General features: G+C 40.7%; 2 protein-coding genes across 2 annotated transcripts; one reads left to right on the forward strand and one right to left on the reverse strand.

Annotated features, from left to right (window-relative positions):
* The first annotated feature begins 1,613 nt into the window (after positions 1–1,613).
* Positions 1,614–7,050, forward strand: ubxn6 (UBX domain protein 6). The gene is made up of 11 exons (XM_004068196.5): positions 1,614–1,857; positions 2,240–2,397; positions 3,600–3,664; positions 3,783–3,911; positions 4,025–4,122; positions 4,265–4,340; positions 4,413–4,497; positions 4,606–4,825; positions 5,036–5,166; positions 5,738–5,886; positions 6,143–7,050. Exons 1-11 carry the CDS (start codon positions 1,775–1,777, stop codon positions 6,266–6,268), a joined length of 1,320 nt encoding a protein of 439 aa, XP_004068244.1. The 5' UTR covers positions 1,614–1,774; the 3' UTR covers positions 6,269–7,050.
* Positions 7,051–7,843: 793 nt separating this feature from the next.
* On the reverse strand, positions 7,844–21,456 carry chaf1a (chromatin assembly factor 1, subunit A (p150)). Its single transcript, XM_004068197.5, has 16 exons — positions 21,155–21,456; positions 20,148–20,195; positions 18,455–19,071; positions 18,208–18,258; positions 17,832–18,076; positions 17,644–17,725; positions 17,471–17,539; positions 17,012–17,229; positions 14,299–14,467; positions 13,856–13,936; positions 12,478–12,573; positions 11,227–11,476; positions 10,311–10,461; positions 8,853–9,162; positions 8,660–8,741; positions 7,844–8,491 (listed from the first exon to the last, which is right to left on the reverse strand). The coding sequence occupies exons 1-16, from the start codon at positions 21,216–21,218 to the stop codon at positions 8,400–8,402; spliced, it is 2,625 nt and encodes an 874-aa protein (XP_004068245.1). The 5' UTR covers positions 21,219–21,456; the 3' UTR covers positions 7,844–8,399.
* Between the last annotated feature and the right edge of the window lie 434 nt (positions 21,457–21,890).

Raw genomic sequence — 21,890 nt, forward strand, 5'->3', positions numbered from 1 at the left:
TATTGTTTTCTTACTCCAATTTTCACTCCACTTTTCACTTGCTCTTTTTTTCCCCCGCACATTGACTTTTCATTCAGTTTGCATGGTCATTTATCCTAATTCAACCATAGTTCCGTCCAAATTAACCCAGTTCACCTATTTGTGTAATGCCAGTGAATAAAATATAACCAAACTAAACAATCTAGCTTGATCTTTACTGAGACCAGGTCCTCTTCTGGCGCCCTAAGTCAGAACTAAACATTATTGTTTCATGCAATTAAAATCCCAAACCATTTTTCTAAGGACATTAAACAACCTTCTTCTTTAAAAAAAGTCTAAAAACTATTATTTTTATTCACATGTTCAGCAACTGAAGGACTCTGATCTTCTCTCTATTCTTGTTTTAAAATAACTTTTGACAATATATTGTAAAAAAAACTTTGATTGTGATTTTTTCTAGTGTGACTGTAGTTTGTGTTTCTGGGCTTTGGTTCTGTCTCTTTTGCGGAGCACTTTAAATTGCCTTTTGCATGGATTGTGCAACAGTGCAGCAGAATTCATAGCTGCTACAACATCAAACATAATTTAAAAAAGGAAAGATGAGACAATCTGATGTTAAAAATGCACATGTTTTATAATCCAATCAGTGAGGTGGTTTCAAGAGTGAGAAGCATAAACACCAAAACAGGTGAACTTCACATTTCTGGTCCAGCTACATCTATCAGAAAGAAACTTGGGGATGTACCTGTTCATAATGACTAAAATGAGGCTTCCTGTGTAAAGGAAAACCTTTTCAAGAGACAAAGGCCAATTCTACTGACATGAAACGTGCTTCTTTTTTAGCTGAGCGTGAAATCCAACAAACCTCCTCACTATTGAACAACTATAACCCTCGTTAGGGTTAAGTTTGAATAGAGAAATTGGCTGGAAGCAATTGGCAGCTCCTTCTGAACAACCTGTGCCTTAAAGAATGTGAAAATGAAATTACTTGGAGGACTTGTTTCACGATGAGAAAGATTAAAATACCAGTGAATATTAGTCACACATGCTGCAGATCCAGAGAGTTTCAAAAGTAAAAATGCACATGGGATCACCCCCAGCTAGGAAATGACTTTTACTTTCCAAGAAAAATAGAAAAAAATGCTGGAAAACATTAAAAAACAAATTAAGAGTTAGATTATATCCTCCTGAGAACCAGATCATTATCTATGTCCTCTGTAGTCTCCATTTTGTCTCTCCAAAAAGTCAAATTTCCCCGTCATCCCACCTAAACACAGAAGACATCAATGGAAAGGCCATGGTGTCCTGTTTTAAGCACGTCAGGACTTGGCCAAGTACTTTCAATGAATCAAATAACATAATCAAAAAAAATCCCCTATTGAGACTATAAACCAATAGGTTGGTTTAATGAAAGTTATTATGGGTATGGAATGAGTGTCAGACAAGGGTCATTCAAAGTTTGTTAAAAGAAATTTTTTTTGAATAAATACATCTTCCTTGTAGGATGCTTATCTGAAAAAATAAATAGTTGAATAAACAAACATTCTTGCAAAAAAATGTATATTTAAACCTTTACATTTCACCTTTATAGTTCCCCGAAAAGTTACTTTAGAATATGTGAAATAAACGTTTGCACATGAAGTTCCAATTACAGCCACACGAAGGCGACACTTGCGTTTGCTGGGCGGAAGTGGTTTCCTCTTCTGTTATGTTTTGGTTCTGTTAGACGTGCACCTTAGCTAAGTCAGTGGTTGTCGTTTTTTCGTTTTTTTCCCCCCACGACAGCTAAACAAAAATGAAGAAGTTTTTTGAAGACTTAAAAAAGGACGTGAAGTTTAAATCAGCTGGACCCGGAAAGAAGCTAACCGAGGACTCAAGGTAAACTGGGCGCTTAGAAAAACGTCACTAGGCTAATTAAAAGTAATCTAACTATCTTAACAGGGATCATTGTAAAACAGTGCAAGCATGGTTTCTGTCTGATCCCCTCCCATCGACAGTCGATCGATTTGAACACCTCACAGATCGATAAGCATTGTACTGTAGCCGACTAAATCCATCGGCTGATTATTTCAAGAGAATTCCGGCTTTTGTGACACCCCTCCCCTAATTTGGTAAAATTACATTACGTGTGCAAACTATCTAAAAAAATAAAAGAGCGGAGCTCCGGATCATCTGCCGGAAGCTGATAACATTTACTAAATACCGGAACCTTCCTGTGGTTGTGATCCTTACGTGTTTCTCTCATCACTAAACCGTTCAGCTCCAACTCCAAGCCCGCCCGGAGCGACTGCAACTCCCGGCAAAACCGCCGTCCTCCCAGCGAAGGAGCGCAGATGGCCGGAGCCGCCGCCCTGGCCAGGATCGAGCACCAGCAGCGCCCCAAGGTGCACACCTCCCAGGACGCGATCAGGATCCAGGGTGAGAGACGGGGGGCTGCACGAGCCCACCCGAAGATGGCTGTCTTCTGGGGGTTGACATGGCATGCAGACTTGGATTACATCGATGTTGTTATCCTGTCGACCAAAAAATGGATATTAAGGAGGATCCTTTTGTAGACCAAACTGAGGGGGTGTGAACTGACCTGATACGGTGTTGAAGGTGATGATGATCTAAATCATATAAGTTTAATCAGCTTCTGGTGACTCGTTTAATCACTAAAGTAGTGACAGATTGGTTACATATGACAATAGAAATGTAAAATAATATAAATTCATTTTTTTAAAGATGAGGTAGTGTTTTTTGTCAGTCGATAAATGAAAATGGATCACAAAACCAGGGGTCTGCAACCTGAGGCTACGTGTGGCTGTTTTACCCTTCTACTGTGTTTCTCTGGTTAATAAGAATAAACAGTACCTGTAAAGTAAAAAGCAAGTTTCTCCATCAATCCTTTGTAGTTTACCAAATTCGTACCAAAACACGGACGGATTTTTACGTTTAAAATCAATATAATGCCAGTATCAGAATTCATACTTAAGATGTATCAGATTATAACGCAGATCGTCTGTTTTTGAACTCAGGGATTTTAAATGCATCTCATGGTTTAAAAAATACAGAAGAGTCACTTAATCAGCTCTAATTTAGTTTGTTAGATTGATGAATTTCTGGCTGAGATGCAACACAAATGGTAAAATAAAGTAATGACACTACATTCGCTGCACTGAGTGGATCCTTTGTGGCATGGGGTGTTTTTTATTTTTGAAGGGAAGTCATGGGTCTATGAATCAAGTCATAAACTATTCAGATTTTGGGGGAAAAAAGGCTATTTTATGTTTATCTTTATGTTTTATCCATGCCAAAAACAAAAGTTGATTCATATTTATCATAGTCGTAACAGAAACAAAAATACAAATCTGTGCTTTTTTTCCTCTAAAGGGAGAAATAAGACTTTTGTGGCTCCTTCCCAAATGGAATTGAAGGTTGCGGACTAAACGGTCTAAACGGACCAAATGTTTTTCACCAAGGGCAGCAGAGAGAGAGGTGGTGACCTCTGACCTTGTGTGGTTTCGATGCTGTGTAGTTTCCAGCCCCTTCAACTGTTTCCAGTCACACCCAAATCTCCGGAGAGCTTTCTGTCTGTGAAAGAGCAGTATTCCTGTGAGTTCATTTGTTTATGTTTACAGTCAAAAAAGAGCTGGAAGCGGAGGCAGCGGCAGTGGCTGAAAAGGAAAAAGCAGCAACGGCAGAGGTACGAGTGCAATGAAGCAGAGGGTTTGCAGTTTACTGATGTTTATGGTGAACAGTGACATCGAACAGCAGATAAGTAACAATAAAACCGTCTGTTTTTTATTTTTTCTTTTATTCAGGGATCCAAAGTGCCGGTGAAAGATCCAGCGTGCTTCTCAGTGTCAGGTGTTTACTTTACCTGTCCGCTCACCGGAGCGACACTGTCCAAGAGTGAGAGGGAAGTGCACATCAAAGAGGCGATCCTGATGGTGGGTCTCCTGCACTTTTAGCCCCGCCCCCCCGAGATGCGTTGATTTGAAAACAGACAAAAATAATCCCGCTTCTGTTGTTGATAAAATACGGACTGTTTTTACACCAACAGCGCTTTGAGGAAGATCCAGTCGAAGCTTCAGTCATGATGGTGCACACCTTTAACAAAGATAAAGAGAAAGTGAAGGCAGCCGTGGAAATCATCAGCAAGTAAGACGTTCATTGCTGATTCTATTAATTAGACTAATCAAACTCCACCTTCATGAGGATTTAACTTCCTATTAGAATACAGTTCAAACATTAATTTCTACTGTTTGGTCTCTGACTCCAAAATACCTCTTTGTTTTTACAGATATGTTGAAAATATTTGCAAAAATCCAACAGAGGAAAAGTACAGAAAAGTCAGAGTCAGCAACAAGGTTTTCCAGGTGACGATCAAACTGTTTCCTTTGACTCTTGGCTCTGCCCACACAAAGTAATGAGAATTATTTGTCTTTCAGGAGAAAGTGCGTTGTGTGGAGGGCAGTCGAGAGTTTCTGCAGGCTCTGGGCTTCATCAGCATTATGCTCCCAGTAGATGGACAAGGTAAAATAATCCAGACAATTATTTTACCTTCTTCTTATTTTTTTTTGAATCTGAGATTATTGCTAGTTTATCTTTTGCTTACATGTGTCTGTCTGTCATGGATGTCAGAAGAGGAAGAGGAGTTCCTGGTGTTGCCGGAAGCAAATCCCGATGCCTTGGAGCTGATGAAGGAGCAGCGAGATCGCCTTCAGAGGGGAGAGCCCGTCAGAGCAAAGTTGGACCGGCAGCCTCGAGCTTTTCGGCCCTCCCCTCACGCACAACAATTCGAGTTGCCGCCTGAGTTCTACAACCTGACAGCAGAGGAGCTCAGGAAGGAGCAGCAGCAGAGGTGGATGACATCACAGAATCAGTACTCTTTAAATTGGCTTCTGACTTAACATAAACACTAGATATCTCTTCATTTTGGTTTCATCTGTGAATAAATCTTCCCTCCTCCTGACAGGGATCTTCTTGCCTCATTTTCAACATGTGGTACTGAAGGCTGTCTAAAATAATCCTCAGCACTCGGATTAATTAGAGTTGAATTTTTGTTCTTCAGGAGTGAATTGGTGGAGAAGAACGCCATGCTGCGCACCAAAGCCATGAGGGAGAAGGAAGAACAGAGGGAGAGGAAGAAGTACAACTACACCCTGCTCAGGGTCAGGTTGCCTGATGGGAACCTGCTACAAGGTAGAAGCTCACTGATCTTTGTCGACTCGTCATAAAACAGAGACTGAGTTATATGTCTCAATCTTTATAGACCCACTCCAATTAAATGTTTTTGGTATTTTAACATGTTCATATCATATTTTCTTTTTATGATGGAGGACATGTATAGCAAAAATCAAGCTTGAAATTGCATTTCTGACATTTCTTTATTCAAATTGTTATGAATAAGAAGCAGATGAAAAAAGGCAGTTGGGACTATCAGGGACTGTAAGCTAGCGAGGGAGCACGTAAACAGCTAGATGATGGGAAGGGGGGGACCAGGCTTACTCTGCCCTAACAGTCCTGCCCCCTGCCGTTCTGCAGAAACTATGTCCTAGAAAACGACACAGATTATATAAATTCACTTCCTTCCACTTCCTTTCAACCAATATTTAATTTTATGTCTAATTATCCTAAGTTTGATTCCATGTCAAATCAAATCAAAAATTAAAAAAAGACCACTTTTACATTAGATCAAAAGCTGATAGGAGTGGGACTTTAAAGTTTGGGAATACTCTAGAAATATTTCACCGCCCTGTCCGTGACTCCGCAGGGACGTTCTATGCTTGGGACCGCCTCCCTGTGCTGTTTGAGTTTGTGCGGGAGTCTCTGGTGGACGGCTGGCAGCCCTTTGAACTCATCGCTCCTGGGGGTCAAAAGCTTCAAGAGTCTGAAGAAGTCAGTTTTGCTGAATCTAACTTGGTGAGTTGAAAGTTTTTAGTTTTTCTGATGGTATGGATCAAAACCAGAAAAACAGACGTGTTTTACAGTTAACGGGGCAAACACCCGGAAATTTTATTTACACAATAATTTATTTGTATCCCAGCTTCTATTAATGTTTTTGTTGTAAACATGCGCCAAAAAATGTTTGACCTTCTACACATTTTCTATCATACAAAGATGATGAGAAACTATTTTTTCCAGAATTACAGGTGATGTTTAACTGCTCTCTGTCTAGGTCCCTGCAGCCCTGATTACATTTGCGTGGGACGCAGCCGTGCAGGCGGACATCGCAGCTGCAGGCGGACAGAGCCAGAGTCTGCTCAAGCCGCAGCTGCTTGAAACCATCGGGACGTTGAGCTGAGCCCTGACCTCATCCCTCCCTCCCTGCTACCTCCATCTCCCACACGCACGCACAGCCAGGGGGAAAAGTGTCCCGTGATAAAAGTGATAAATGTATTTTTGTAAACTCTAACCTGAGGTAGAATCAGAGAAAGACAGAGGAGCGACTTTGTTTCGCTGAGCATGAACACTCAGCAGGTTGTGTTGAAGGAAGCTGTCAACTTATTTTTGTTGCATTGTGCGTGTGAACGCGGTTTAGTTGATGTTCTCTTGTAGCAGCCCTTTGGTGCTCGTACCAACAAATCCAGCAGTCAGGTAGTCTCTGAATTCTTCTCTGTTAACACTTTCTTCCTTTTTTAAGGGTGTATGTTGGGTCAGGAAGCTCCTGCTTTTCCTGTTCAGTAGCCGTCTGGCTTTGTTTTGTTGTTGTACAGCAGATCCTTTCTGTGGGAACTTTAGCTGTGAGCAAAACTCACAGCTTTTCTTCATCAGACTGAGACCAAGAAAGGCATCTGTCATTGCAGGTAGCTGTAGATCTTAATGCAAGAGAGACTGACTGTAACCATGTCCCAAGTATTATTCCACTTTTCCAACCTGAAGCACTTTTGAAAGAGTATTTAAATGTTCTAAACAGCTTTTACTGTTAAACTAAACCCGGCATCGCCTGCTTCTGTGATCAGCTCTTTGAGTTTGGATGTGATTTATTTCTGTCCAGATCGGCAGCATGAATTTCTGCCATCCGAGATTTCTGGAGAATAATGAAATCATGTGAAACAGTTTTCAAATAAACAATGTATCAATGTTTTGATGACCCACTTTATAAGTTGGCAGAAAGTCGTTAGCTGGTCTGTTATTTAAACCAAATTCTCACGCTTTTCCTGCTAGTCTACAATGACATGTGACAAATAACATTTGAAATAAATGAAATTGGATTACATTAAAAGTACATAAATAGCATTTGTGGTCTGGAGTTGGCAAAAGCAAGTTCAAGACAAGTTTGAAGTCCATTAATGAGAGGCTGCTCCCATCCATGCTCACATGTAGAAGAGCTTCACCTCTGCAGTTCTACTTTACTGCATTTGTGTTTCGTTACACAAAATTTACCGGCTGCCTGTGAACGTGTCATGTCTGTCAAACAATTGGACATTTCCAGACTTGTAACCCTTGTGCTATCCTAGGCACTTTAACTAGTGGGTCATCTAGACCCACTACTAGACAGTGCGGTGAACCTTTTTTCTTCAATGATTTGTGATCTTCACTGGTGTCCATGGATTACATGAAATCTTTCCACCTTTGTCATGGTAGGGAGAACACGTCAATGTAAGGATCGGGTCATCTGGACCCCATAGGATAGCACAAGTTAAAGTGGCAGTAAGCAAAAAAGTTTAGCTACACGATCAATTAGGTTTGGGGTATCCTCACATGACCCGATACTCTTGAGATGAATAGATTCGTTTCATCTCCTCACTGGAACAAACACAATCAAACCACCACAAAATGAAGTTGGGGCAGCCAGGTTTTTTTTAAAACACAGAAATGTACTTGTTTCACCAATTACTTGAGGTTTTTAAATAAGCATGGACGGCAATCTGTCAAATAATGCTTAAATTCACCTTTATTATAGCAATGCCTCCGTTCATCTCTATAGGTTCTGGTCAAGTGCAGGGTTGAAGTTGTAGCCTCTACTGTCTAGTACTGAGTGATAGAGGAAATGTAAAAGGTGCAGTACTTTTTATTTATACTTAATGAATGTATCCCGTTCAAGTATTCTTAGAAAATATAGAATACATATTTATAAAAACAGACTGTATCTAGCTGTACACACCACTCCAGTGAGGAATCTGAGAGGGATTACACTGAATAAAGGAATCAAAGGAAATCACGTAAATGTACAGATGAATTTTTAGCGCTGTTCTTCAACCATTTCTATTTACAGTTAGGCAAAAAAGAAAATATGATGCTTTTTTTGTTCTCGACCGCTCCAGAAAGCAACGGCAAAACCTCTCCTCCCTTCTCAAAGACGCTCGTCCAAAACCCACTGAATTTAGAAAATGTTTGAAACTTTTTCTGCTTCACGTTTCCAGGAGACACGACCCGTCTTGGACAGAGTTCTAAACCCGTGGTTTGGATGGGGGCAGCAGTCGGTCCAGTCTTCAGATGTTGTTATCATGGAGAGAAGAGGAATCAGAGGGGGTGACCTCCATGGGATTGTCCGTCTCACTGGGGGGGCTGTCTTGGTTGGGACCTAAAAACAATTTTTTTTTTTTACTTAACTATTAAAATCTTTGCAGAACATGAAAGGCTGAAGAGGACCAGCTGTTCTAGCATTTACCAGAACGGTGTGTTTCACCCCTCAATCATGAGTAAAAATGACAAGTGTGTTAAAGCAACCATCTGTTCTATGTTAGCTGACCGTTCTGAGTAGAAACGATGATGCAGTCGTCCTCATCATCCTCAGTGTCAGCCTGGAAACCGTCAGCCTCTGTTGCTTCAGTCTGAAGGAGAAAAGAGCTGCAGTCAGAGACGATGTTCTTCATCCAGCGACCAGAAGACTTCCCAGAAAAACAAATCCAACATAAAAACTGGAAGGGGTGATCGGTGACTACCTGCCGCGGTTCAGAACGCCTCTTCATAAACTTTGTTATGGACAGGCTGCCTGTACTCTTCCTCTTGCTGGAGGAGGAAGGCATGGAAGGTGTAGTGGGAGGATTCCCCTGAGGGTTTGCAGGAGGCAGGTTTTCCTCACGGGACTCCTCTCGAGCTCCTGTGGTGAGGTAGGTCCAGTGGCAGGGAACCGGCAGAGCCTCCTGACCGTAGCGGGACAGAACCTCAGCGTGCACATACCAGCAGCAGCGCCGAAAGTTTGAACGCTTCTCATAGACCGCGTTGCTCCTGATGAGACGTTTCAGCTGTATTCTGATCAAAGAGGAAAGGAACAGACATCCATCAAATGTGGCTTTATATCAGGGGTGGGCAAACTACGGCCCGCGGGCTGGATCCGGCCCACCTCCATGTTTGGTCCGGCCCACTGAACAATATCAGAGACCCATGTTTTGTTTTGTTCTAATCTGGCCACACGATCAAGACGTGACATTTTCTTCCAACCTTCTGCAGTCTGTGTCCCGATCTGAAACCCTCTAAAAGTCTCTGTCAAACAGAACAGAAGACAGTCTTCCCTTTCTGCGTCGCAGTTCATCGTTCAGGGTTTAGCTCGTTCTATTAGAGCATGTTGTTTTTTTAAACGGCGCACCCTGTTCTGGGCCCTGATTGGCTGGAGACCCTGTCAATCAATCTCCTCCGTGTCTCCTGTACAGAAACACAGAGCTCTTCAGATCTACAGCAATCTGCGATCGATCACAGATCAGATCTTTGTTTTCATTTCAAGATCCTGGACCTAATTTCTATGAAGGTTTGAGAATTTAAGTGTGAAAATTTTCATGTCTGTCTGAGAAAAGTGTAGAACGTGGGCAGTGAGGAGTTTTACTGCCATAAACATCTGTAATCAGACTCCGTGGATTTCACCAATCAGGGTTAATTTTAGAGTGCAACTCCCGCAATAAACGAGGAAACTCTATACTGGTGAAACGGTAACGCAGAAATATGCGTAGCTGCAGCAGAAGACAGAAATATGCTTTTTCCTTATTGTTTTCATTATTTTTTTAAATGTATCAGTATATTTTTTCTAAAATTTGGCTTTGAAAATCATGGTGTTATTTGGTCCTTGCTTTATTTCATAAATAATGTTATTTTATGAAACGGATCATGAACGAATGAAACTTTATTCATACAGCATTTTACAACTTCTTGAAGGTAGCAAAGGGCTTCACAATAAAAAATAGATCTAAAATGAGAACCAAAGTTTTAACTAAAATCTCTAGAATATTCTGTTTTTGAATATAATTTTCAATCCAAATGCTTTCATCTACATTCCATGTTATGTCATTCTCACTCCACGCATCTGCTCATGGTCCGGCCATTCTGTCCAATTTTAGAACCCAATGTGGCCCGTGAGATAAACCCCCCCCCGGTTTATATGGTGCTACAGGCAAACACAGCTTTGTTACCTGGTGGGAATGTTGTCTGTTTGGCTCTGAGGTGTGACTGAATCCGGTGATGATGCTGAGGAGCTTTGACGGTAAAACTCCTGAAACTCGGTGATGATCACTTTGCTGCTGTTGACATTGCCATGCAGCAGCGGCAGCAGCTGACCAAGCACTGTTGGAAAGATGTAAACATGAGACGAGTGAGTATTGGACCATTTTAGTTTTAGAGATGACGCCTCAATAACACGATCTTTGACACATCGTAACTTCAACTGTTTATGCGATCAACACCATCCAGGTGATTCTAATTAAAGAAGAGCTGCTTTTCATACTGGCAGCTGCTTTTCTATGCTGCAGGATCCGCTTATTTCTGCCGAACACTTCAGAGGTAGTGCACTTTGCAAGTCTCTCAGCTGGCCTGGGATTGCCTGAAGAGCTGAAGGAAGTGGACGGGGAGAGGGAAGCCTGGGCATCTTTGCATCGACTTCTGCCCAGCAACCCGGTCCAGGATGAGCGGAGGAGATGGACGGATGGACTTTACTACTGTCAAGTGTTGCTCATCAGTGCAAAGCTACTTTTCTCTGCCTCAGAATTTGCTGGAATTACGTTAACTGCGTAAATGGTCGAAGGGTTACGGTAGTCAAAAGACTGGAGCTAAAAGACCGTTGTAAAAAAGTTAAAGATCAAAATAAAAAAGGTCACGCTGTTTGTTAATTGTGTCTATAACGATCTTTCAGACTATTCTCTAAAGTCATCAGACTTTAAACAAATTTCAGCTATAACTGAATTTAAACAAACGTTTCATCTCAAAGTTTGTTGTTCTTCATAAGGGCCACCAAACAAAGCTACAACTGCGATCGTCATGCCAACAAAAGGCCTGTAGAGACCCACAATGGAGCACATGAGCATAAATCTCTGGGCGTTATGAAGTACTTACAGTGATCTTCCCTCTGAACCCTCTGCGACAGCTCCTCTGGACTTGGACTGGTGTCCGTTTTTGGCAGAGGCTCAAACAAACACACAGCATAACACTGGAAGCTCTCCAGACCATCTCCGTCTCCCTCCCAGACACAGCCTCTGACCACAGGCTCCAGCACCTTCATCTTCTTTTTGCTGGACATCAGTTCATCCCACTCTCTAGCTTTGAGCTTCTGACGCAGTTTCTGTTTTTCCAGGTCACCACCCTCCTGAAAAGTTTCACATTTGTTTAAAGTGATTAATGGAAAAAAGCAAAAGGAAAATCCTAAAAAGACCAGACATAGATTAACCATGTTTGACATAACAACCGCACATTGCCCCTCATTGCAGCCAAAATGTGTGCGCTTTTGAAAAAAATGTGTATTTTGTACAGTTGGGTGAAAAAGTAAATGGCGTATACTTATATAGCGCTTTTCTACCTACAAGGCCCAAGGCGCTTTACAGTCACAGTCCCATTCACACACACATTCACACACTGGTGGCGGCTCCGCTGCTGAGCACAGGCGCCCGCCTACCACCAGTGGCAAGGTGGGGTTCAGTGTCTTGCCCATGGGTGTGCAAGGCGGGAATCGAACCTGGGTCGACCGCCCTACCGCTGCACCACGGCCGCCCCAAAGCATCAGTCATGATTCTGCAAGTTGTCCTACTAATAAGATAAGTTTGGTCTGTAATGTTCAAAGATACACTTTAACTGTGAGACAGAATGTAAAGAAGAATCCAGGTAAATAACATGTTATTTAATTCATTCATTGAGATTTTGGGAAAAAACCCTCTTCCGCCAATGAGAACATTGAGGATGAAACGTGGCTGAATCTCCCAGCATGACAATGATCCCAAACACATTGCCCGGGCAACAAAGGAGTGGATAAGCACTTCCAAGTCCTAGCCAGTCTTAAGCCTGTCCCAAAACATCAGAGCTCTTGAGAAGATCTGCATGGAAGAATGGACCAAAATAGCCCCTACTGTTAGAAGTTAGCATTAGGAAACCTTAAAAATGACCTAAACAGACAACCTGCAGAACTTCTATACTCTCCTGAAAGTAATTTTCCCTCTTCTGCATCAATAGCGTCATTGAAGCTTTAGTAAATGCTCATTCTTGTAAAATAAACTTCAGAACCTGACGGTCCTAAAACTGACTGAGCCTTTTAAGTTTGACTTAACAAAATCAACCTGAGTGGCAAACGTTTAGTGTTAAAAAAACATCCAATACCTCCTCTAAGGCCCCTTCATCTTCTGAGAGGTAGCCATGAGGAACAAAGAAGCCGTCATCATCATCGTCATCTTCTCCTCCTTCCTCTTCATCTTCCTGCAAAAGATGAAATGAAATCACTGAATAAATAATGCTAGTACTTTTTAAATTCACCAAAATTTATTTAATATGTATTGTAACGATAAATGCCTTTAACCACCATTATATAATCAATAAGCCAATAATAAACATGTTGTCCTTAGGACTGTGTAAAAAACCCTTTAATGTCTGTTGTTTTGTGCTGATCGAGTTTGTTTTTATGCTTTACTGTTATGTCATCATTTCTATTTTTGTTTTACTGCCCTTTAAAGCTGAATGAGGCTTTATTTTGACATTAGAACAACAGGTTGAACTTCTTTAAAGCGTGCAAGGAAATCAAATCAATGGTTTCTTGGTAGGAATGGGCTGCCTTGGACACAGCACAGCAGACGCCACCTAGAGGTCTCACGGCTCATCAAAAGTTGAACGTGTCATGAAGAATTGTTGGATCCACAGCTCCTCTGAAAAATCAGGGAAAATATTTCCCAAAAATCGCTTCATTCGTAGCCACGGCAACATGTAAGGAGGTTGCAGCGCCACGGCCTGAATGAGACACCAACATCTCCTGTGATAGATGATGATGAGCGCTAGTGCTGCGGCAGAAATTTGAACATATCTGCTGTAAATCATTGTCACCATTTTTTTGAATGAGTTGGTTCGCATTTATTCACACGATTATGTTTCAAAGGAAACAGTTTCTATTTCAGTATTAAACATTTTTTTTGAATTTCGATAGTTTTGCACATGTGTAATGGAAACCAAGCTACTGTTGTCTGGCTCCAAAATGGCTAGCTCCGCATCACAGAAAAATGGAGACCGCATTGGCTTCACTCTGTTTGAGCCAGAAGTAAGACATTTCCTTTGGGAGACGTCACGCAGGATCCGTCTTCTCTTACACAAGCAATGGTATAAGTTGTGGCCATTTATGGTATTTCCAATAAAAGTAACCATTTTAAACCTCACGCTTTTGGAACCTAAAATTCCAGGAGAGATTTTATTGGAGGAGGAGTGGCAAACGTCAAATGTCAATAGTTTTCAAAACAACAAAAAGTTTGTAATAAAGTTTTAAAAAGTTACCCTAAAAAGGTACGCAAGAACAAAAAGGCAATATGATAAGAAACACGATTTACATTCTAATAAGTCACCCCCATCCCAAAAATATCAAAAGAGGTTTAACGATGCAAAAACTTGAGAGAAAACAACAAACATGGAAGTTTAGGTGAGAGGAAAATGTTATTATAAAATAATGTGGAGAAAAGTTGAAAACAGGCAAAAATTGTTGGGATTTAATAAATCTTACCCCTTCACTGTGAGACAGGGACTCTCCTGGTTCCTCTTCCTCCCATTCTTCATCACTGTCCACCTCATAGTCAAGCAAATCCTGTGCAAAGACAACACATTTATTTACAATCTAAATTCTTAGGGTAATAGGGTAATTTTCCATAAACGGATTCAAATTTAAATGCGATGGAAAAGCAAAGACGTGCCTGAAAACCCATCTAAAACAAGCAGTTCTCAAATTGCCATCCTAAAATAATAGTAATATTAATAACAATCCTAGGAAAAGACAAAAAAAGAGGGGGAAAAAGAGAGAAAAAAAGAAAGAAAAAAAACGATCCAAATGATTCCAAAAAAAAAAAATTTTTTTAATGAATGTAACATTAAATCTAGCGTCACACTTTTTGAACAGTTTGTAGTTTTTCTACTATAAAAGCTGATTTTAGAAAACTAACGGTAGTTTACCTTGTCTTGTTTGAAGGGGCAGCGAGGGGAAATACTTGAAGTCTTTTTACTCCAGGTGCCCCAGTACGCTGGACGGTAGTTCTCATGGAACTGCAGCAGTTTCATGGGTCCGTAGCGTTTGCGATCCGGTACTCCATCTGGTTTTGCCCCTTCGGCAACTATACAGTCACTGAGGGAACAGGTCAATGTGAAAGGGTTAAAAGGTAGCGGGGAATAAATAAAAACAGAGTACCGTAATTTCCGGACTACAAGCCGCTACTTTTTTCCTGCGCTTACAGCCCTGCGGCTTTTTCAGTGACGCGGCTAATTTATGGATTTAATTAGCGGCTGCCATGTACGTATTTTCGAACTCAGTGAATAGTTTGAATTCTCTATCTAACACCAAGCACGAGGCATTTTTATTCAACACACCTCTAAGCAGCCAAACAGCATGGACTTGACTTCAGGTCTTAGACACTTCAGTCATGGTTCAACAAAACGAAACACGCATGCCCGGCCGCATCCCAGAATCCTTTGGGGCCATTAGACCCAACGTGCACGTGATCGCCGCTACATTATGATGAAGCTTTCAAGTTAAAAGCAATCGTTAAAAGCAGCGTAAAAAAGTCCACCGTCACCAACGGGTTTGGAAAAGCCGGTTTGCTGCGTGACGGAGAGAACAGCGCATGGAGTGAATGTACACTCCATTTACGGTTTCTAAGGAAAACGTAAAAGCGGAATTTTGCTTTGAAAAACTCACAGCCTCCGTGTGAGCTGGAGACATCTTCTCCTGCTGATTGAGCTGCGGGGCCGATGGCAGTCTGATGGCTCCCACACGTAACAACGCACCCGCCCCTCATACACAAAACGTACAGTTTTAAGTCCGATTGCTTTGCACAGAAACGATTTGCTCCATCCACCGGCGCAACGGGGACGAAGTGCTCCTCCTTGAAGCTGCCCTGGCCAGAGGTGTCGGAGTAGATAGGAAGGGGAGACAAGGAGCGCGCGGGGCGGGAGCGGAGCGCAGAGGCTTCTGAATTCTGACGCACGCGCCGCACTGAGGCGCGCGCTTTTCAGTCGCCGCTGCTTTATTTTACCGTTGTGTTTTCTAACCAGTCCTGTTACTCCCATAACGCTGCTGCGACACAAGCGGAAGGAGAGCTTTTCCCGTTCACCCCTCCATGCACTGCTGCTACTTGCTAATTCTTAAACACGTACAACAGAATGGCGAGCCGGGCGTTGGCCCCGCCTTTAGCCCCTAAGACTCATGGGAAATGTGGAATCGCGGATGTAAATTTCCTCATTATAACTGAGGGATGTAATGTTGATTATATGGTTACTGTTTGTAATTTTATGTATGATACCTAGATTGTCAATAAGTAAAAAAAAAATGAAATAAAAACACCATAACTGAGGAACTTGTGAACAGAATATAGGTCCATGCTGTTTGTCAGATGTCGATACACTCAAATACGTGACTCAGAGGCAAAATTGGCACCACCCACAATGTGCTAATGAATTGCACTCACTCTGGGATGCTGGGCGTGATCTGTCAGGATGACAATATCGGCTATCACATGCGCGGCTTGTACTCTGATGCGGCTTGTGTATGTATAAAAGCAGTCAAACACGTGAATATGGGTGGGTGCGGCTTGTAATCGGGTGCGCTTTGTAGTCCGGAATTTACGGTAATTACATTATAAAGTTGGATTTCAATCCCAAAAATACAGCTACACAGCATTTGGTTTCACATTGTCATGTGTTTTGCTTCAAATTTGTGTTTACGGAACCAGAAAACCGCTTTTTGTGTCCTGAAAATAACTGCACACAATACAAACAATATTATTAGTAACTTTCGCATTTTTTATAATTAAAGACGAAGTTTGCAGGATAATGGAGACACACTAATAGAACATACTTGCTGGAGCAATGACCTTCAAAATACTTGCAATGTTTTTGGTTTTTGTTACCGTTATATATTATATGTTCAATAAATGACCATTTAAAATGTATCTTCTAAGAATTTCAGTTTAAATTTAAACCCTTATGGGTATAACGTTTGATCGGCTAAATCACTTTATATTCTGAGATCGAAGCAGATCGATCTGTCTGAGTCAAATCGATCTATACCAGTATAAAGCTGGCTTGAAATGAAATAAATTGATTATAATTGCTATTGGAAAATACCATTTGGATTGAGGTACAATTGGGTTATTTTACTTTAATGTCAATGTGTTGAAACACTTCAGCTGTATGTCTGAATTCCTTCACTACTCACTACATAGAGCACTATATAGTGCATTGGCCATTTTGTAGTGCTGTCCAAATTACAATTTTTACATCGAGTGCCCTAGAAATGCGTGCATTGATGCTCACTAGATTGGTAAAAAATAGACCACAATGCATTGCATTTGAACAAGTAAGAAAATGTGTTTGAATGTATTTTTTTAATAACAAATAATGACATGAATTGTTGTTCAAATGAATCATTACACCTCTATATCGATATATATACGCATTTCTGATTCAGTCTCATATTCTGAGGGTTTCATTAAATGTATGGAGTAAAACTAAATTCAAATTCTAAGATTACAAAATCAAAACAAAGTCTTATACATATAAATTTGTTGTGATGAACGTCTAAATAATTGAGGTCAAAAGGTTTCATTTTGCTGATATTCTAAAAATATTGTACTGACATTGAAATGAATGCATTTCTTCATTTTAGTTTTACCTGAGTGAGTCTGTCCGTCTGGGTTTGGTGGCTCCCGATTGCCGTGGTTTTCTCCCGATCCAGTCCTTTAGTGCGTTTGCCTTTTCAACAGGATTCAATAAACAGTGGTCCAGCTCCTCCAGAACAGAGTCCTTGCACTGAACACGGGTCAACGGCGCCAGAGCCATGTTTTCTTTGATCTCGAATGGAGCAAACTTCCCACATGCTGCTGCAAGAGTCTGTAAGTGCAGAGAAACAAGACATTGATTTTTATTGATGCAGCAGATAAGGAGAAACATGGAGACACAACCTATAAATATTTCATGAGACAGATTTCCAGACCTACACAGAACTGTCTCTCTAGAAACAGAACAACTATGACGCAAAATACAACTTCCTTTTCAGAAGAAAACGTCTTTTTTTTAAACAAAAACCGAAAAGTCTGGAGTGTAAAACGTGACAAAGTGAACATCGACAAACCTTGGGAACCTGCTGTGTTTTGGATTTCTGTAGAAACCGTGTTATTTCTGCTTTTTCCGCTTTCAGACGCTGCAAAAAGGATCAAAAGCTCATTTTAAAACCCATTTTAAACAGGACTTCAAATCTAGATTTTACTGCCTTATTAAAAACAAAAACAATATGAACAAACGTACATCCTTCTCTTCTTTCAACCGTTTCTCCTCCTCCTTAATTCGTTTTTCTTCTTCTCTCTTTCGTTTTTCTTCAAGTTTTGCTCTGAAAAACATTAACATTTGTTTCCATCAATGGTCTTCTTTGGTTTACGTTTGAGCAAACATTTGGGTGACCAGGGAAACATTTTCTCAAACAGGACATTACTCACTCTATCTTAGACTTCCGCAGCTCTTCTTTTGCTTTTACCCTTTCTGCCTTTTCTTTCTCTTCTTTTTCCTTTTTCTCACGTTTTTCACGCTCATCCTTTTCTTTTCTCTCGCGTTTCTCCTTTTCTCGTTCCTCCTTCAGCTTGCGGGCCTCCTCCTTTTTCTTTTGCTTTTCCGCTTTGGCCTCTTCTTTCTGCCGCTCCTTCTCCTGTCGCAGTCGGAGCTTTTCATCATGTTCCTGCAAACCCTAAATTCACATTATATTTAAAAAATATTTACTAATGAGGCGGATTACGTTGTGAAATTCCAACAAGAAAAATATAAGGGTTTAAAAATGCTTCAAAAATTATTGGACTGGTTGTACGATGCAAGTCTCACCTTCAAAGAGCGTCTTTTTGTGTTTTTTGGGGTCGGGGGGCTTTGCATCTCCTATAAAATAGTGACAAAAGCAAGACATGTGATGTCCTCCTGTTAAGAACTACATTAGAAAGATTTAGAGACAACATTGCATCAGTACATGTATTTTTTGAAAATACCTGTAGGTGTATTAATATGCTTTTCATTCAATAACACCTTGAAGTCCAGCATTAGTCTGATAAAAGCCCCTGAACAGATACCCGCATACCTTAGCTGTTCTGGTGGGTGTGGGGTCACCAGCTTTTCTGCTCTCTGGAGAGCTTTCAGACAGCGGGCTGCCAGGAGAAGCCGACCTGTTTTCACAACTTGAGACATTCCCTGACTCATTCTGCTCCTCCGGCTCACTGTGAGAGTCCTGTGTTGTGTCAAGTTGTGATGTAGAAACTGGAGGATCTTCCGCTTCCAACTCATCTGCTTCATCATCACTAATTATTACAGAGTCTGAGCTGCATGGTTTCAAAGTCTCCTCAACGTTGGGGGGTTGGCCAGAAAACGCTGGTTTATCCTTGGAACAAAGTTTGCTCTTTGCTGGACGACAAGCAGATGCAGGGGAGGGAAAGCCTTTGACGGGGGACGATGACTTGTCCACGGTTAAGTCAATGATCATCTTTAGATCAGAGGGCGGAGGGTGCCGGCGGCTAAAGAAGCCGTCAATCGGACCCCGACCGTTGACTAAAGGCGGCCCGCTCCGCTCAGATAAAGGTGTGGACTCGTTTTCATTGTGTCCGTCTGAGTCTCCGGGTTGAGGGCAGGCGTGGGCACAGGGGCGCTTTGGCGGCTGGTTCTCCTTGGGTTCAGTGTTAAGGCGCTTGAATGGGAGACGAGCTGGAAGCAGAATTGAACATTAGACATTTAGGACAGCTGTGTGGAGTAAACACCAGATTTAGGGATTATTCTATTTAAGTATTTGATAAAAGTAATAAATATTTATGTGTTTTACGGGTCAAGAACGTCTATAAGTTGTATTGTCACGTTGCAGATTATGTTATACGGCAACATCAAAAATTGCTTCATTCATCCATGACTTTTTTTATTGCATAACTGTAGGTTGTTCTTAGCATATATATTTAACCATAATATCCTGCACTTCTTTATTAAAATGTTATGCAAACAATATTTCAGATATTAATAAATATAAAACCAAAATTATTTATGGACTTACAGACTCACTCTGATGAAAATTGTGTTTTCAACATGTTCTTGTGGCATTTTTGACATGATGGAGGACGTATATTTATTTTATATTGTTGTGAATGAGGAGCAGACGGACAGTCGCTGTTTGAAAAAGCTTGTAGTTCTGGACGTAGAACCTACAACGGGAAGCCATAGGCTCCTTGTTTTGCTCCATTCTGATGCATCTTCATTTTCCACGTCTTAGCTGGAATCTGGTTCAAAACTGTACGGCTGGGCGAATCTGATTTTGCTCGACATTTTTGTTGCACCGCTAATTTTAGTTGGGGTTGTGGGGGGCTGTAAGCTAGCCAGAGAGCATAAACACAGATGGATGACAGAAAGTGGGGGCGGGCTTACTTCACGCCAACAGTCCCGCCCACAATTTAGAGGCGCATATTTAACAAACTCATGCCACACTGCACAAACTATGTCCCAGATTTTTTTTCTTTTTTATTATTTTGGCTAAAAACTGCACAATAATAATTAAAAGAAGATTGGAACACTTTTACAATAGATCAAAAGATCATTGGAGCGTGGAACTTTAACATACATATATATAAATAGAGAGAGAGAGATTTATATGTGTTTGTGTTTATTTATCATGTAAATCAAAAGCAAGTGACTTTAATGTGTGAGATAAATTCAACTATTCTTTAACTATTCCTCATGACCTTTTCTTTGCTTAGTACAGATACACATAAATGTGTGTAATAAAAACGTGTACTGACCTTGAATTAATTTCTTATTAGCATTATTATTTGATTTGCAGTCCATGCCTGAAAAGGAAACAAAAACAGAATCAAAAAAAGAACATTTGCAAGAAAACTGAGGGGAATACAGCAAATATATGGATATGGCCAGCACTAAAGCAGCTCTTCACATACATATTCACTATGTATACATATTCAATAGGTATGTGAAGAGACATAATAAATATTGTTACTGACAAAAAGTTAAAAATCCTAAAAATATAAAGTCAATCAAACCCCTATTGTTGTTGTTTGTTTTAGGATGGTTTGTTTATAGAAGGTAACAACAGTCATAATGCAACTGCAGCACAACAAGTGCTGATTTATTATCACAGTACTTTTAAAATGACATTGTACTACAGAACATGCAACAAATTGTTGACAATAGTTGTGTGTGAACTTTGTATCATACAATGGCTGAGTTTAGTTTGCTCTCCCGCCAACGGCTGCAGGGCTGCTAAAGGCCTGAGTCCGCGGGGCGACCCGGTCGGGTCTGTCAGCCAGTAAAAAAAAAAAAGCAGCAGCTTCCCTTTACTTCATAACAACCATAGAAATCGACTCCAACTTCATTTGACAGGACAAAGGTTGCAAACGATGCACTTATGGAACTGTCAAGCCGACAACGCATTTTACAACTTACGACCAAACTTTCGCCATAGGAACAAACATGAACTCAGTACGTGATGGGACTAGGCTAGCTTCTCAGCTAGGTTTAGGAAACTGGCATGCCATTGTGCTCACGCGACTAACATGTAGCAAACAACATATATATACAAGTAGTACTGATAATTTTCATGTATCTTCAATTTTATAATGTACCAGGGTCTATTAAAAAGTGGGTAATGTGTTTGTTTGTTTGTTGGAAAAAAAGTTGCTCCTAACACACAAAAGTTGCATTTATATTAGTGTTCAGAGCACGACACACTCCACAAAGCACACTCGCGTAAACGTGAAAACTGTTGGTTAGCTAACAGAGACGGCATTACCTCCTTTGCGTGGAGTCGATGCTGCCAAATGTCCGTCCACTGATGGGGTTTCCGCCGCCAACATCCCAACCACAGAGCCGGTCAAGGGTCGCTCCGGCGCACTTCAACACTCAACTTTAACCCCAAATGATAAAGAACTCGCTCCAGTAAGAGTATAATATCTATTTGAACGCAACGTACTTTCTACTTTATTTAAAATAAAACATATCTTCTAGTTTCGCGGCGTCCCTGTGTGCTGCCTTGATTTCGCCCTACTGTGAACCTCGCGCTCCTGAGTCGGAATTGGCGGGACTTGGTTCCCTTCCGCCAGAAACATTCTTTTGCTTTTAAGTGACTGTCAATAGACAGGACATTTTGCTCATTACCGCCACCTTCTGGCGGGAGTATTAAATGCAAGTAGATCATGACGGTGTTTTATTATTTCTTTTTTTTTTGCGATATATATATATATATAAACTATAATATAAATATAAATATAAACTATAAATTATATGTAAAATAGTTTTATATTTTAAAATAGAAAACAATTTTAAAAGTTGGACCTTCACTGAATTAAGTTTATTTTGCATTTTTTTCTTTGATTGATAATTAAAAAAAAATGATAATTGAAAAAAAAATGTAATTTACGTCTAGTGTCATAATTGCGTTCTTGGAAACAATGTATGTAAAACATATCTTTGTTTTATCTAATAAGCCTACTGGCTTATGGTGGCTGATAGCATAATAAACTGTTGAC

The sequence above is a fragment of the Oryzias latipes genome, chromosome 4 (genome assembly GCF_053564925.1).
Source record: "Oryzias latipes strain Hd-rR chromosome 4, Olatipes_Hd-rR_3.1".
In the NCBI taxonomy this organism is placed as follows: Eukaryota; Metazoa; Chordata; class Actinopteri; order Beloniformes; family Adrianichthyidae; genus Oryzias; species Oryzias latipes.

What these genes read in the sequence shown, in the direction of transcription:
- chaf1a (XM_004068197.5), bottom strand. Translation starts at nt 21,218, where the DNA reads ATGTTGGCGGCGGAAACCCCATCAGTGGACGGACATTTGGCAGCATCG. An exon ending in GCCCCTTCAAACAAGACAAG is followed by an intron (nt 13,937 to 14,298) that starts GTAAACTACCGT and finishes GTCTTTGCACAG; the next exon opens with GATTTGCTTGACTATGAGGT. An exon ending in CCCTGTCTCACAGTGAAGGG is followed by an intron (nt 12,574 to 13,855) that starts GTAAGATTTATT and finishes CATCTTTTGCAG; the next exon opens with GAAGATGAAGAGGAAGGAGG.
- ubxn6 (XM_004068196.5), top strand. Translation starts at nt 1,775, where the DNA reads ATGAAGAAGTTTTTTGAAGACTTAAAAAAGGACGTGAAGTTTAAATCA. An exon ending in AAAAAGCAGCAACGGCAGAG is followed by an intron (nt 3,665 to 3,782) that starts GTACGAGTGCAA and finishes TCTTTTATTCAG; the next exon opens with GGATCCAAAGTGCCGGTGAA. An exon ending in AGGAAGGAGCAGCAGCAGAG is followed by an intron (nt 4,826 to 5,035) that starts GTGGATGACATC and finishes TTTGTTCTTCAG; the next exon opens with GAGTGAATTGGTGGAGAAGA.